Raw genomic sequence first — 15,749 nt, forward strand, 5'->3', positions numbered from 1 at the left:
TTGATGAATTCTTTGCCATGAAACCACCTCAATTCTAGGAAGAAGGTATTTTCAAGTTAAAGGAAAGATGGAGACGCATTGCGCAACAAAATGGTTCATATTTGGTTGATTGAAAATGTAATGGCAAGCATTTATTGACCTTTTTCTTTCCTTTAAAAATCGGCAAGAACTTTCAGGACAACCCAATACTTTAAGAGATAATTTATCTTTCAAGACCAAAGTGTTTATTTCACATCATTGTCTTGACTTCCAAGATTTATAGAGCTAAATACCCAGTTTCCACTGTATATAAGTGAAAGAGATCACAACTTTCCTCCTGAACAGGATACTAGTCCATTGCAGGATTACTCATTTACAGCTGAGTGGACTGGAGAATTTGGAAATGAAGTGTTTGACTCAAGAACAAAATGCACTACCTGATCTTGGAAGTGAAACCACAATCTTGCAGTCACGAGTGCAACATCTTAACCACTTGGCTGTGCACCTTCATAAAGCATTAACTGATGATCAATTTTTGTGAACTTTCATAAAGCAAAAATAGGCTCTACACGAGAATACAATACACTGTCCATGACAAATTGCTGGCAACAAAGGCAAACAAACTCACACCATTACAAGACTATATGAAGCCTTGTCTCCCTTCTGCCAAAATTTTATTTTTCATATAAACAGTTACTACACAGAAAAAGGATACACTTAAGGAATGGAAATGAAGGAAATAATTTCAATATTTTAGTTATGGAAGTCTATATCTTTTAAAGTTTATTCCTCTCCACTCCAAAATTAAAAATAAAAAAAAAAAGAGTTTTGAAATGAGTCAAATACCTTTGCTTTTCCATTGAAAACAACAAGAATTGAATTTGATGGATTGCTAGCATTTTTGACAGTTACATTTTCAGGAAGAACAGGGATGATTTTGCCGGATGTATCATAAAGCTGAATTTCAGTAAGCCCAATTCTTTTATTGTGACCCCAGTTTGACAAAAGTTCCAACCGAACTTTCCGATGAGGATGGAAAGCCTAGAAAATGTAAAGATATTGGAAATAAGATTCAACAAAAGCAAATGAAGAAAATGAAAATACAACATTATGAAAAAAAGAAATCACATAATGCATACAAAACATATTTCTATCTGAGAAGCAAATCTATTATTATCATCGTTTAGTTTTATATTGCATTGTGATGTTCTGTTGTCATAGTTTGGGAAAGAATGAGTCTGATGGACAGAATGATAAACAAAGATGTCAAACAAAAAGTATATGGCAATAGGGTTCTTGAAATATAAAAATTTGAAAAAAATTGGTCATGTGTTTCATATGCCAAAAATGTCATATTGTACTGCAGCAAAATATTAACAGAGAAGACATTCAAAATGTAAAAATAAAAATAAATAAATTGAAAATATGAAAATAAAATAAACATACAAAAAAAAAACAGGCTAAGTTTAATTTACATGTTGAACACACTGAATTCTGAGAATGCATGCTGGAAAACTAAGAAAACATCTTTGAATAAGAAGCACCAACTGTTCCATTTGAACAATAAAGAGGTGATAGCAACAGTGAAAAAAAAAATGCAGTTTTAAGAAAACATGAAATGAGCAAGTTTGATCCCACCTACAAGAGTTATGATTAATAGAAAATAAATAGAAAGGAAATAATAGAACAGCTGAAGGCTGTCAACAAGACTTAAATGATTTTCTCCAAGAAGTGTTGGCAATAATCATATTTCATAAGCATCACAATCAATTAAGTTCCAGAATTTGGATAGCTATTAAGACAATGAAGGTAATAAAAAGAATGTGACAAATGGTTTTAGGTAACACCCTGAATTTTCTAGTAATATTTTAAACATTTTCCACTGTTTTCTATTAATTGTTTTTAATCAGGTTCAGCTTACACTAATAACGATTTCTTTCTTTCACCTGAGTTCCAGTAGTGCACGTGTGTTTTCTTGCCAACCACATGGTTCCAGGTTGAGTCCCACTGTGTGTTACCTTGGGCAAATGTTTTTTATTATAGCCCCAGGCCAACCAAATCATTGGGAGTGGATTTGGTAGAAGGAAAAATGAAAGAAGCCCATCATATCACTTACACACATACTTTATCACTCCAAAGTTATAGACACCTACCAAATAAAATGTTAGCTAAGCTTACATACACTTAGTTTGCTTCAGACCACATCAGTGTATGGACCTTGAGTAAAGTTGCATAGACTGATGAGCAGTCAAAAGTAACTGGATAGAAATGCAATTGCAAGATGTATGTGCAGCAGAAACATGCATCAGACACATATAAATCAAACATGTTGTAAAATTGATTGTAGAGATAAAAAACATGCAGATGTACTAATCTCCATTTTCATTGTAATTGCCATATATTCTTTTATTCTTTTACTTGTTTCAGTCATTTGACTGCGGCCATACTAGTGCACTACCTTGAAGGATTTTTGTTCAAACAAATCAACCCCAGGACATATTTTTTAAGCTTAATACTTATTCTATCGGTTTCTTTGTCGAACTCCTAATGACTGAAACCAGTGAAAGATGATCCATTCTTCCATGTTTACCTTTTATCCTTCACTTGTTTCAGTCACCAGATTGCAGCCAAGCTGGTTCATATTTTATCAATCTATTTTGCAGAATTGGTAAGTTACAGTGCTGTCAAGTAGTGGAAGGAAACAAACATAGACACAAAGACACACACACACACATACATGCAGATATATCTTTTATCTTTTACTTGTTTCAGTTATTAGACACACACACACACATAGTTATACAGATGATACTTTTAATGGAGACAGCAAACATCCATACACAGGTTAACCCTTTAGTGTTTAAACTGGCCATATCCGGCCAAAGTTTTCTACCTATTTTATGTTTAAACTGACCAGATCAGGCCTCTCACACCTAACCTACATTGACATTCTAAAAATGAACAATCACGTCATTGAAACCTCAAAGCTATAAGATAATGCATGATTAATTAAAAACAATTTGAGTGAAAAAGTATTGCATTTAACAGAGTAATCTGAACACTAAAGGGTTAAACACTTCACTTCAAACTTGCACTGATCCTTGATTAATTAACGATCTCAAAAAATTTTCCGGTAGAGAAATGACAAACTAGTATCAAAACAAAACACCTACAATGCCAAACAAGATGCCTCTATGCGTCTGACTGACCACCTAGGTACAGCATCTAAATCTCATCCTCGTACCTTGAAAAAAAAAGATAAAAAAAAACAAAGAAAAAGTGTGCATTTCAGTCACTGAGAAAGAGAAAATGATCACAGGTAGCACTTTTAACTATGTATCTGCTCAATCAGAGGGTCCTTGAGTTAAACAAAAGCAACAACAACAGTAATAACACAAAATCTTCTACATAGGTATAGGACTGGCTGTGTGCTAAGTAGCTTGCTTACCAACCACATGGTTCTGGGTTCAGTCCCACTGCGTGGCACCTTGGGCAAGTGTCTTCTATCATAGCCTCTGGCCAACCAAACCCTTGTGAGTGGATTTAGTAGATGGAAACTGAAAGAAGCCTGCCGTATATATGTATATATATATACATATGTATGTGTGTTTGTGTGTGTGTGTGTGTGTGTATCTGTGTTTGTTCCCCCAACATCGCTTGACAATCGATGCTGGTGTGTTTACGTCCCCATAACTTAGCGGTTCAGCAAAAGAGACTGATAGAATAAGTACTGGGGTCGATTTGCTCAACTAAAGGTGGTGCTCCAGCATGGCCACAGTCAAATGACTGAAACAAGTAAAAGAGTAGAAGAGTAAAGAGTATACCAGGGAAATAATCATGCAACATTGCTCTCTCCCTCTGTCTGTCTCTCTCTCTTTCTCTCCTCATGAACAACACAGTTAAAATCCTCAGGTTTGTTAGAAATGATAGACTTTTGCAATTTGTTTCCAATCTTTCGTGGCTTCATTGGCATCATCATCAACATCATTTTATTGTCAATTTTTCCATGCTTGCAAAGGTTAGACTGAATTTGTTGAGGTATATTTTTCTATGGCCAGATGCTCTTCCGGATGCTTGCCAACCATAACCCACTTCCGAGTAAGGTAAGATTTCTCCTCAACCAGACATGTTTTCATTGAAGACAGGAAACAAATTGATACTGCTTGTATGATGGTGACACTCGCTTACAACTCTCATGCAAAGTGAAGGCAGCGAGACAATAACACACACACACACAGACACCTACACACACAAACATCTATTAAAATAACTACATCTCTAATCAGTTACTGCCTCATGCAAAGGCCAAATACAACTCACATTACAACACTGATCACACATCAGACATGGTTCTGCTACTCATACAAACATTCACTATTACACCCAGTATCAACTGCTTTGATCTCACTATTCTAACAAGGCCTGCAAATGTCATGATCTTTCTTCCACTCAAGTAAAAAGAAATAAAACATCTGCCCTGTGCTTACTGGCTCATGAAGTAAATGCTAACATAAATTTTCAAAGCATTATGTGCTGAGAGTACAAGACACCGCACCTTTAAATGTGATGCAAGTCAGTCACACACATAACCCTTTAACATTAGTGACCAAATATCAGACCCAACTATCTGCTTGGTTTATGTTCAAACTTGCCAAACGCCAGAGCAGGCTTCTCACACTTACCCTACAATGTCATTCGAAAATTAAGCAATCGCATCATTGAAATCTCAAAGCAACAGGATAATGTGTGATTAATTGATTCAAAACAATGTGAATAAATAAACATTAGATTTGACAGAGTAATCTAAATGATACAAGGATGACCCTAAGGCATTAGTACTTATTTCCAGCTGCATGTACTACAACATGAAATGAAGTGGCTGGCTCAAGGACACAATGTATTAATCACCCAGTCCAAGAATCGAACCTACAGCATATTATGATGTCCAATACCCAAACCACTAAGCAACACTTTTTTTACTCCTACTAAATACAGTTCTATATTTAAGAGATGAGGAATTATGTATGTTATTTACATTATTTGCATTTGACAGATATTTGTCCTCATCTTGATTCAGCTGATAGACCCTCCAGCCTTCATCAGGTGTCTTGGGGAAATTTTGAACTTGGGTATAAAAAATGGGTTACAGCAAATATTCTGTTCACTACCACAGGTTTGCTTGTCAGTTGTTTGGCCATAACCAGTTGAGCATGTCCCTTGGTGGCTGATGATATGTGCATCTCTGATCACGAGCATAAGTAGTGGGGGAGCATCATACCAATATTGTGTTGAGAAAGATCTGGATAATTCACCTTTGGAATATCTTAGGAATGAGAACCAGGTTCAATATTTCCCCAAAACACCTGATGAAGGCTGGAGGGTATATCAGTCGAAATGTGTTAAACAACAAACAAGACGAGGACAAATATCTGTCAAATGTAAACAATGTAAATAATGTCCTACTAAAAAGTAATAATAATAATATGGCTTCTAATCTTTACTGATTGGAAATGTTATCATGTACATTGTTTTGTCTAGGTATAAAAGATGGACTACAGCAAATATTCTACTCAATACCACAGGTTTGCTTGTCAGTTGTTTGACCATAACCAGTTGAGCATGTCCCTTGGTGGCTGACAATATGTGCATCTCTGATCATGAGCAGAAGTAGTGGGGGAGCATTATACCAATGTGTGAAGAGGGGTTTGGATAATTCACCTTTGGAAACATGGGTGTTTCATTCAACATCCTTAAACAACCCATATTCAAGGACCTTTTGAGCAGGATGGGCTACTTGACTTGAAAAAAATTCTAACTGGCCCCCATCTACAAGGTCGTTCACTGTTTATTTTTATATGAGATCACCATGTCACACACATAGTTGTGATGCATGTGCCTAGTGTACCCTTATCAGATGGGTAGTCATGATGGGTATACTGGGCTTCATATATTTTACCCCAATATCACCTTGATGGCATGCACTGCTCTCTCACTCAATAATAATCCCTTAAAATTTGAAATAGGAAGAATTTTGAGTATGAGAACTGTCAAGATTGTGCCTATAATAATTGGTGTGTTGGGAACAGCAAGCAAAGATATAGACAAATGGCTGAAGGAGAGGGCTCCTACAGAAAGTTTGTCCCTTAGGGTCAGCAAGGATTATCAGGAAGGTTCTAAGCTCTTGAAAGACTATTGAAGCATCAACCTCAGTGCTCAACTGATTCTTATTTTATGGACTCCAAAAGGGTGAAAGGCAAAGCTGGAATTTGAACTCAAAACATAAAAATGGACAAAATGCTGCTAAGCATTTTATCCAGTGTGCTAATGATTCTGCCAGCTCACCATGATGATGATGATAATAATAATAATAATAATAATAATAATAATAATAATAATAATAATAATAATAATAATAATAATACAAAAACAAATACAAAAATTGCCACGTTAAGGTTAGTCAGTATTTTGGAAAATATGTAAACACAACAAAATCAGCACTCCTGCTTACTAGTACGAACATCATCCTGAGCCAGTCGTTGAAGGTAAAAATGTCACTATCCTCTGGAATTTTCCAGACAACACTACTGCCCCTGCCACTTCCCCTCCCCAAGCTTTCAGTTATATTCTAAAATCTCTTATCCTTCACTTGCCCCAGGACACTGGGTGTGTCTCTGCAAGTGATTGTAACAGACATGCAGATTTAAAGTAAATATGATAATAAATAATAACAAAAGCACCCAGAGAGTGCAAACCTTCATCAAGGCAACACCAATGTCCTCTCAATGATTAGCCAGAGATGATTTTCAAAACGAAAATATCTGAAATAAATTCAACTGCTCTCACAAATGAGAATACTAAAAATGAACCGGACTGCTCTCAAAAATTAAGTAAAAAAAAAAACAGGAAAAATAATCCAGAATCCTTGTCTGGTACCAGATCGATCCCAAAATCTAATTAGTTCATGCCAGTCACAAGGCCAAACATCCCTGAAAGTTTCATCCAAATCCATCCAGTGGTTCTTGAGATATCTTGTCCACAGACAAACAATACCTATGCCTTTGCTAAGGTGGATGTATTAATAATAATGATGATGATGGTAATAATGCCTTGATCAGGGTTGACTGTTTTGTTAATAGTCCAACAATGTAAATTTACATTATTCATGGTTTATTTTTATCACATTCTAAAATAAGGAGAAACATCTATTTCTTTTATTTTTTTTTAACAAAAAGGTTTTGTTTATTTCCATCACTACCGTTTCCCCATCTATTTTTACATGTTTGTCTATGAAGATTAAGTAAATACTTTCCATTCTCATCTTAATATTTTGTTTCAGATCAAACAAAAAACACAAACTTTAAGAGAAATGGTATAAAAGAAATGGAAGGAACTAGCAAGCTAATGGCTAAATAGACATTGTCTTGAGATTTGAATAGCGTTCCCTTGGGTAAAGTTTTAAGAAAAGGAATGTTCTTCATACACACTTTATCATCATCATCATCATCCATTTGATGTAACAGTGTAAAACAATACATAGAGCATGAAGCAAAACTTTTAAAACAAATATTATTTCCCTTGGGTAGATTCTGTGATTTTCCAAGAATGAATAAGATATAATAGTATCAAGGACGTACAAATTTTATTTCTCACATATGGAAAAACAAAACAAGAAAAAAACATAGAATTAAAAAAAAAAATTTTTTTATCAAAAATATTCTATTTTGTTAATTCTGAACATACAGAGTAAAACAAAAAGGTATATCCCAGTTACAGGTAAATTGCAGCTCATGAGGCTTTCTGAATGGCATACCTAATTTCATGAAGAAAATAATGTTTTTTAATAGTGCAACCCACCTGATGATAAGCTATGTTTTATGTAGCCCACTTCTTGATAAACGTTGCCCATGCTTGGTTCATGCAGCTAATTCTTAAGTGTTATATACAACTTGCACACAGCTGATTCATAAGTGTTGGATGGCAATTACAGTAAAATGACTGGTCAGTGCTTTGCAAGTTCTATGATTACTATCTGTGAGCATATGTGCTTCATCCCTCCTCACCTGTCAGAAAAAGTTAGGTAGACAACTGAAACCATCTCATTTGGTATGTTCTTCCCCATCCTACACACATCAAAATCTCACCACTCCAGTTTGCTACGCAGCTGGCAAAAATGCATTGTACCTGTAATTCAAAGGACCAGCAATGACACACTCTATAATGTTGAATCTCACTGAGAACTACATTAAGGGTATGTGTGTCTGTGGTGCACTCACCCATTTGCACAGTAATCTCATAAGCAGGCTGTTCTGTTGATCAATTCAACTTGGAATCCTCATTGTCATAACCAACGGAGTACCCACATTGAATTCAGTCACCTTCATATTGAGTCCAAGCCTTGCACTAACCACTATATCCTATACTTCCTCTTCACAGAAATTCCCTTACTGAACACATCTCTACAAGAATTCCTTTGCTAAACACGTCTCTCCTGCAGTTAACAACTTGCAGCATTACCTATGGAATATTATCTTTATCAGTCTCAAAAGCCTTGGGGTACCTAATGGTACTTCCCCTTTCTTCCAGACTTACTAATAAAAAGAAAAAGGTGGTGAAACCAGTTATTTCACTGTTGGATCTCAGTACTACTTCTTCTAATTCTTATATTTGAGACAACAATAGAATGAGCTACAGCAACATACACACCAATTTTTAGTGACCAGACTTGAACAGATGATTAATACAAAGATAATATCAATAAGATCTATTAATTAGTCTCAGCATTCAGTCAGCTTGACTTAACTAATTCATGTCACTGCATCTCACACAATCACCGGCTAACAGCAGCATTATATATGGAGGCATGACAAAGTATAATTAATTTACCACTTCCTTAATTCTATCACTGAAGAATTGTTGTCCACGATAGAATTTTATAGAGTTTAGCTCTGCATGGTTTCTGACAGCTATAGTCTCACGAATATTTTCTGATTCATGAAAATAAGTTGATAAATGGAATACTGAGGACTGTTACTTTGATAACTCTAGATGTACTGAGTAATGACGTTATATTCTATCTTTACAATTGTTAAAGCAATTTAACATTAATTAAATATTATGAGCAATACCTTTCATTTCATTCAGTTTTACACCCGTTTTTCCATGTTGGCATGGGTTAGAAGGAAATATTATTATGGTATTCTTTTTAGGTGAGCTGGCAGAATCGTTAGCACGCTGGGCGAAATGCTTAGCGGTATTTCGTCTGTTGTTACGTTGTGAGTTCAAATTCCGCCGAGGTCGACTTTGCCTTTCATCCTTTCGGGGTCGATAAATTAAGTACCAGTTATGCACTGGAGTTGGTGTAATCGACTTAATACCTATGTCTGTCCTTGTTTCTCCCTTCTATGTTTAGCCCCTGGTGGGTAATAAAGAAATAGGTATTCTTTTTACAGTCAGATGTCTTTCTTGTTGTTAACCTTCACCTATTTTTCAAGTAAGGAGTCTTTCATTTCACACGTTTTGAAAGTACAAACCCAGTGAGGGATTTATTGACAGGCCAAGTGACAACAATATCACAACACATTATATTAGTACAAATGTAAACAAACACACAGACACACATACATATGTACATCATCATCATTATTTATTGTCCATCTTCCATGCTGGCATAGGTTAGATGGTTTGACTGAAATTGGTAAGCTGGAGAGCTGCACCAGGCTCTAATCTATTTTGGCTTGGTTTCCAAAGCTGGATGTCCTTCCTAACATCAACCATTCTACACTTTATATGTCACAGGCACAGGTGCCTTTTAAGTGTCACCAGCACTCCATGACTACAATTTCACTTGGCTTGACATGTCTTCTCAAGCACAGCAAATCTCTATCACTTGTCATCAACTCCATGAGACTCAACAGCCGAAGATCATAAATATATATAAGCCCCAAAATACATATATTGGGTTGTCCAGAAAGTTTGTGCCGATTTATAGTAGCTTACCTTTCAACTTATTTTAGAACATGGTTGAGTCCATAAAATAGGATTTGACTACACCTACATTTAGAGCACAGTTTAAGCTATCTTTTCAAGTTCATTTTCGGCACTTGATGCTTTGTGAACCAGACAAAATTTGCTGCAGCTCGGCTGGGATGTGTTACCCCACCCTCCATATTCACCAGATATTGCTCCTTTGGATTTCCACTTATTCAGGTCTCTGCAGAATAGTCTTAATGGTAAAAATTTCAATTCCTTGGATGACATAAAAAGATACCTTGATGAACTCTTTGCCATGAAACCACCTCAATTCTGGGAAGAGGGTATTCTCTAGTTAAAGGAAAGATGGAGATGCATTGTGCAACAAAATGGTTCATATTTGGTTGATTAAAAATGTAATGGCAAGTATTTATTGGCCTTTTTCTTTCTTTTAAAAATCGGCACAAACTTTCCAGACAACCCAATATATGTGAGCATGTATGTACAAGTGTGCACACATGTATGTAATACATATATGGATAAATACGATAGGCTTCTTTCAGATTCTGCTTACCAGATCCATTCACCAAGCTTTGGTTGGCCAGGGGTTGTAAAGTAAGACACATGGCCAAGGTACCTTACAGTGTGAGACTGAATCCAAAACCATATGGTTGAGAAGCAAACTTCTAATCCACACAGTCATGTCAGTGTCAGTATAAAATGAAATTGTATTTAAAATTTTAAACTGTTCTTAGAGAACAAAAGTAGTTTCTTGAAACAACTCACAAGATTCTGGTGTTCTTTCCCAGTTTCTTGATGTCTTTCAGAGATTTCTGTGTCTGCTGTTTCTTCTAGTTTGCCCAGCATTTTCATGAGATTTACTTGTTGCCTGCGAACATTAAATAAATAAATAAATAAATCAATAAAAACAAACAAAAAAGATAAACAAATGATATTCTTTTATCATTCTTTTATTCTTTTATTCATTTCAGTCATTTGACTGTGGCCATGCTGGAGCACCGCCTTTAATCAAACAAATCAACCCCAGAACTTATTCTTTGTAAGCCTAGTACTTATTCTATCAGTCTCTTTGCCAATAAGTTACAGGGACGTAAACACACCAGCATTGGTTGTCAAGCGATGGTGGGGGGACAAACACACACACACACATGATGGGCTTCTTTCAGTTTCCATCTATCAAATCCACTCACAGGACTTTGACCAGCCCGAGGCTATAGAAGAAGACACTTAACCAAGGTACCACACAGTGGGACTGAACCCGAAACCATGTGGCTGGTAAGCAAGCTACTTACCACACAGCCATGCCTTAGACATAAAGACTAAATTTTTATATGGTGTAAGGAATGAGAAGTTGTGATTGCCATTCTGTTCCTAACATCATAAGCAATACAACTCTGGTGGTTAGTCAGGTACACAAAGCTACTGTTGAACTTGAAGTGCAATTAAGTCATATTTCTGGTACATCAAGTGAAATAAAATTGGGTTTTAATATCAGAAAAAAAAAACAATTATAAATAATAATTCTATGGATATATTAGAATATTAACTCTTTAGCATTCACATTATTCTAGCAAATGTAATGCTTATATATTAGCATTGTTTTGAATTAATCTTGCATTATCTTGTAAGTTCAAGATTTCAAGGATGTAATTGTTTAATTTTAAAATAGTGTTGTAGGGTAGGTATGAGAGGCTAAAACCACTCAGCTTGAAGATAAAACCAAGAGAATAGTGGGATTGGATATGGCCAATTAAAATGCCAATGGGTTAATGTGTTGAAAAGGATTTTACAAAATTGAAAAAGTTTGTATAACTTTGGTATATATTTTGGCACAAGGACAGTAAGACCTGAAATTTTGGAGAAGGGGTAAGTTGATTACATCAACCCCAGTACACAACTGGTACTTATTTTATCAACCCCAAAAGGATGAAAGGCAGAGTTAACCTTGGCAGAATTTGAACTCAGAACATAAAGACAGACAAAAGCATTTAGAGTTTGTATACATTTGAAGAAAGAATAATAGATATTAAGGGGAAAAAAAGGAGAAACATATATTGAAATGAAGTGCTGAGGAGTGTAAGAAAAACCAAAGTGTTGAGAAGCAACAGGACAATGAGAACTGAAATTAAGCAGAACACAGAGCAAAATTGTGGAGAGAAAAAAAAAAGGGGGAGGATAAAACATTAAAAAAGGGTAGCATGAGTGCCTTTTACATGTCACAAGTATAAGCGTCTCTTACATGTCACCAGCACAGGTGCCTTTCAGGTGTCACCAGCACTGGCCACGACTATGATTTCACTTAGCTTGATGTGCCTTCTCAAGCACAGTAAAATGTCTTAGCTTGAAACATGACATTCCTCAACAAAAGATTGATTGGTATATAAAATTGCTTTCTGCAGTTAGGGGCAATAAAATTTTGAGAAGATATATCTGATTTCTGCAGTAAAAGGGTTAAAAAGAAAAATGGTACAATTTATTTTTATAAAGCTTCCACAACTTTTTGGCATTTCTACAATTGAATTTAAACACACCTGAGGTTATTCTTGTTCAAAAAGAAAAAAACAAGAAAATTTAAACAGTTTTCTAAATTATGGATTAAGTTGATGTTTAACCCCAGGGAAAATTTGAATGAGTTAACTTAAAATCAAAAGCTTTCCAACTATAGCTACCCTATTAGTTTTCCCAATAATTGTATGCCTAGGCAATTATTCAACAAGCCATTCCATTTTAAGAGAACAGTTTGAAGGCGGTTTAGCTTAGTATTTCTAGTAGCTCAGTTGCACATTGTCAATGTAGTGACTCACCTATTGCCTTAATAGATTAACTCATTTAATCCAGCCATATTTAGATGAAATATTCTGTTCTATGTTCAAACTGGCCAGATGTGGTTTCTCATACCAACCCTACAATATCATTCTAAAACTTAACAGTTACCTCATCAAAACCTCATAGCAACAAGATAATGCATGATTAATTCAAAACAATGTGAATGAAGAAGCATTACTTTTGACAATAATCTGCACACTAAAGGGTTAAGATAGATAATTATGATGAAGGACATTCAAACTAAGACATAGAAATTTCTCTAAAAATTATAAACCTGAATAAATTTTTACTGTCTTTCAAATACTTCATGTTGAAATTTCATTTCAGAATGGAACTTTGATCCATCCTATAGCATGGGTGTTATTCAATATGCTGAGTGTAATAAACAGCATGACTCATTCATCTAACATAGATAGGTAAATATATTAAAGGGAAACTGAATAATCATCTAATTGGTGATATAATTAAGTTTCCTTACCTCAGAAAGAATCATACCAGATAATAAATGATCTGATAAGGATGATCTATAAACTTATATTAAATAAACTCCAATGGTTGGCACCTGGCAACTGTTAACTATTAATTATTTAATCATTAAAGATTGGGCATTTCTGAAGCTTATATTGGTGAATAACAAAGTAAACATTTCCAGGCCAATGATAACTACTTTAAAAAAAAATATAATTTATCAGCTCTAAACAAATTTATAGATAAAGAGATCCAGGATTTTAGGAGTGACAAAAGGAGCAGTAGTAGTTAACATTTATGAGCAGTTATGAAATGAAGCCTACAAAATGCCTATATGGATGGAATCAGCAGCTAAGCAATTTAGCCCTTATGTTCTTATGCCATTCATAACAGATGCTATAAAATTTTATGGAGTTTAAGGATATTCTATTGTTAGGAGAACTTGCTGGATATACCAGGGAGTTTCATTTATGGAGATGCCATTATAAGAACTCAAGGAAAATGAAGTGATAAAGTATAGTTGCTATAATTTAAAAACCTTTTAGCTCTGAAGGAAGCACAATAAGAGCTGAGGTGTTTAATATAGAGAGCCACCAGAAGCCAGAAAGAAACAAGTTGAATATGATAAATTTTTACTCTTTTTTATTATTATCATTAATAATACTTTTATGTTATTTTATTATTATCATTAATAATAAATGGAATAACAGATGCCCAAATTTCTTGGTTCTGTCTGTGACATAACATGCCATGGATGAATTTATCAAAGGACTTCAAAAGTAGTCAACCTCTTGGTCTAGATAGCAGATTATTTCAAAATTTGAATCTCTTGTTAAAAAAGTTGTACCAAGGATTTTCTTCCAAGGTGGAATCAGGGTCATCTATAATAGAAAACATTCTATTTTTGTATATATATATTTCTCTCCAGAAATATTCAAAGATGTGACGTGAGCCATACAGCCATACAAGCCAGTGTCTACAGCCATCTTTTTAGACTGGTATCACATTGTTGTCTAACTGGTGCTTATATATGGTTAGCCAGCATCTAAGTAATTCTGGAAAACTTTAGCTACAAGTATTAGTGTGTACAATACAAGTATTGGAGAAAGTTACACTGAGTTGTAGAGCAGCATAGCTTCCTTTATGAATATTGGTGTAATTATGTAAGTTGTATTTGGACTTTATCTGGGTAGAGTAAAATCAGGAATCCAAAGAACCTGATGATGGTGTATGTCAGCAACAAATTCTTCCACAGCAGAAATTTGTAGAAGAGTTCAAGGAATACATTTTCAGTAACATTTCACATTTTTTCTCTTTGTCTGGCCAAGGAAGAGAGACAGACAGACAGATAGACAGAGAGGAAGTGCTGCTGTTGCTTTAATCATGTGTCAAAGTGCCCGCAACACTTTCTCTCTTGCTTTCAAATGGAAAAGCTGGATTTTTTACCCTTCATAGCAACTGAACTGATCAAACTCTACCATAAACTCAACTTTTCCCAAGTAGTCTAGTTGTTTTCAGTGTTGGTCAATTAGAATTAAAAGAAGGAATTAGCTGTGATTATTAGTTCATCCATCATTATCAATAATGACCAGACATCACATGGGAGAAGAAGACAAGGTACTGTGTGTCTGGCTGTGGCCAATCAGTCTGATGTGTACCCAGAAGGTTCTACAAATCAGGTACCAGTGGTCAGTTGGGACTGAAAGCAAGGAGTTGACGCTGGACTTGCATAGTTTACATTTTTTCATGCCCCTGCAATCTTATTCTGTTTGTAGGAGGCAGTACATCTATTGGGGTATCTTCACCAAGCAGGGCAGTCTCATGCTTACATTTCCCAGATATTGAGGTTAATCTCAAAGCTCTTCAGTGAGGCTTTGGGCATGTCCTTGAAGTGCTTCTTCTGTCCACTTTGCATGTGCTTGTCTTCTATCAATTTATTACAAAACAGTCTCTTGGGGAGTCACGTGTTAGGCATTTGAGCCAGGTGGCCTACCCATGTGACTGCACTCTCCTCAGCAGTCGGTAGATGATTGGTAAATCAGATTGATAAAAGACTTCCGTGTCAAGGACCTTGACTTGCATGGCGATTTGTATACAAACACAGACAGATACAAAGATATCAATAATATTAGTCTATGGCAAGCTGAGAGAAGAGAGTACTGAGTAGAGTCTACTCATATTCACAGTAAAATACTAATGCATTTTAGTCCTTTTGTATTGAGTGTCCATATGTTTGTTTGCATTAGCCATACACCAGCCACTACTACTAACACACTTATCGAAACACAGATTTACAGACACACATACATTTATACACAAACACATGGACACACACTGATACATATATATATATCCACACATATACACCCACATGTGTATCATCAGTCATCAATTATATTATGTTTGCTTTACCATGCTTTTATGAAAATACATATTTGTATTATATATGCGTAAGAGTAGGTATGCTTACATAATACGTTTGTAAA

At 35.2% G+C, this 15,749-nt stretch overlaps 1 protein-coding gene across 2 annotated transcripts in view; it reads right to left on the reverse strand.

Annotated features, from left to right (window-relative positions):
• LOC115224684 (katanin-interacting protein-like) overlaps positions 1–15,749 on the reverse strand; it is a 656,564-nt gene that overhangs the window by 501,497 nt on the left and 139,318 nt on the right. For both annotated transcript variants that reach the window (XM_036513321.1, XM_036513315.1), the window contains exons 13-14: positions 10,735–10,837; positions 826–1,020 (exon numbers count right to left, since the gene is read on the reverse strand). In XM_036513321.1, the coding sequence (XP_036369214.1) occupies positions 826–1,020; positions 10,735–10,837 (298 nt within the window). The remainder of the gene's footprint in view (positions 1–825; positions 1,021–10,734; positions 10,838–15,749) is intronic.

This window comes from Octopus sinensis, linkage group LG2 (genome assembly GCF_006345805.1).
Source record: "Octopus sinensis linkage group LG2, ASM634580v1, whole genome shotgun sequence".
NCBI classification, from domain to species: Eukaryota; Metazoa; Mollusca; class Cephalopoda; order Octopoda; family Octopodidae; genus Octopus; species Octopus sinensis.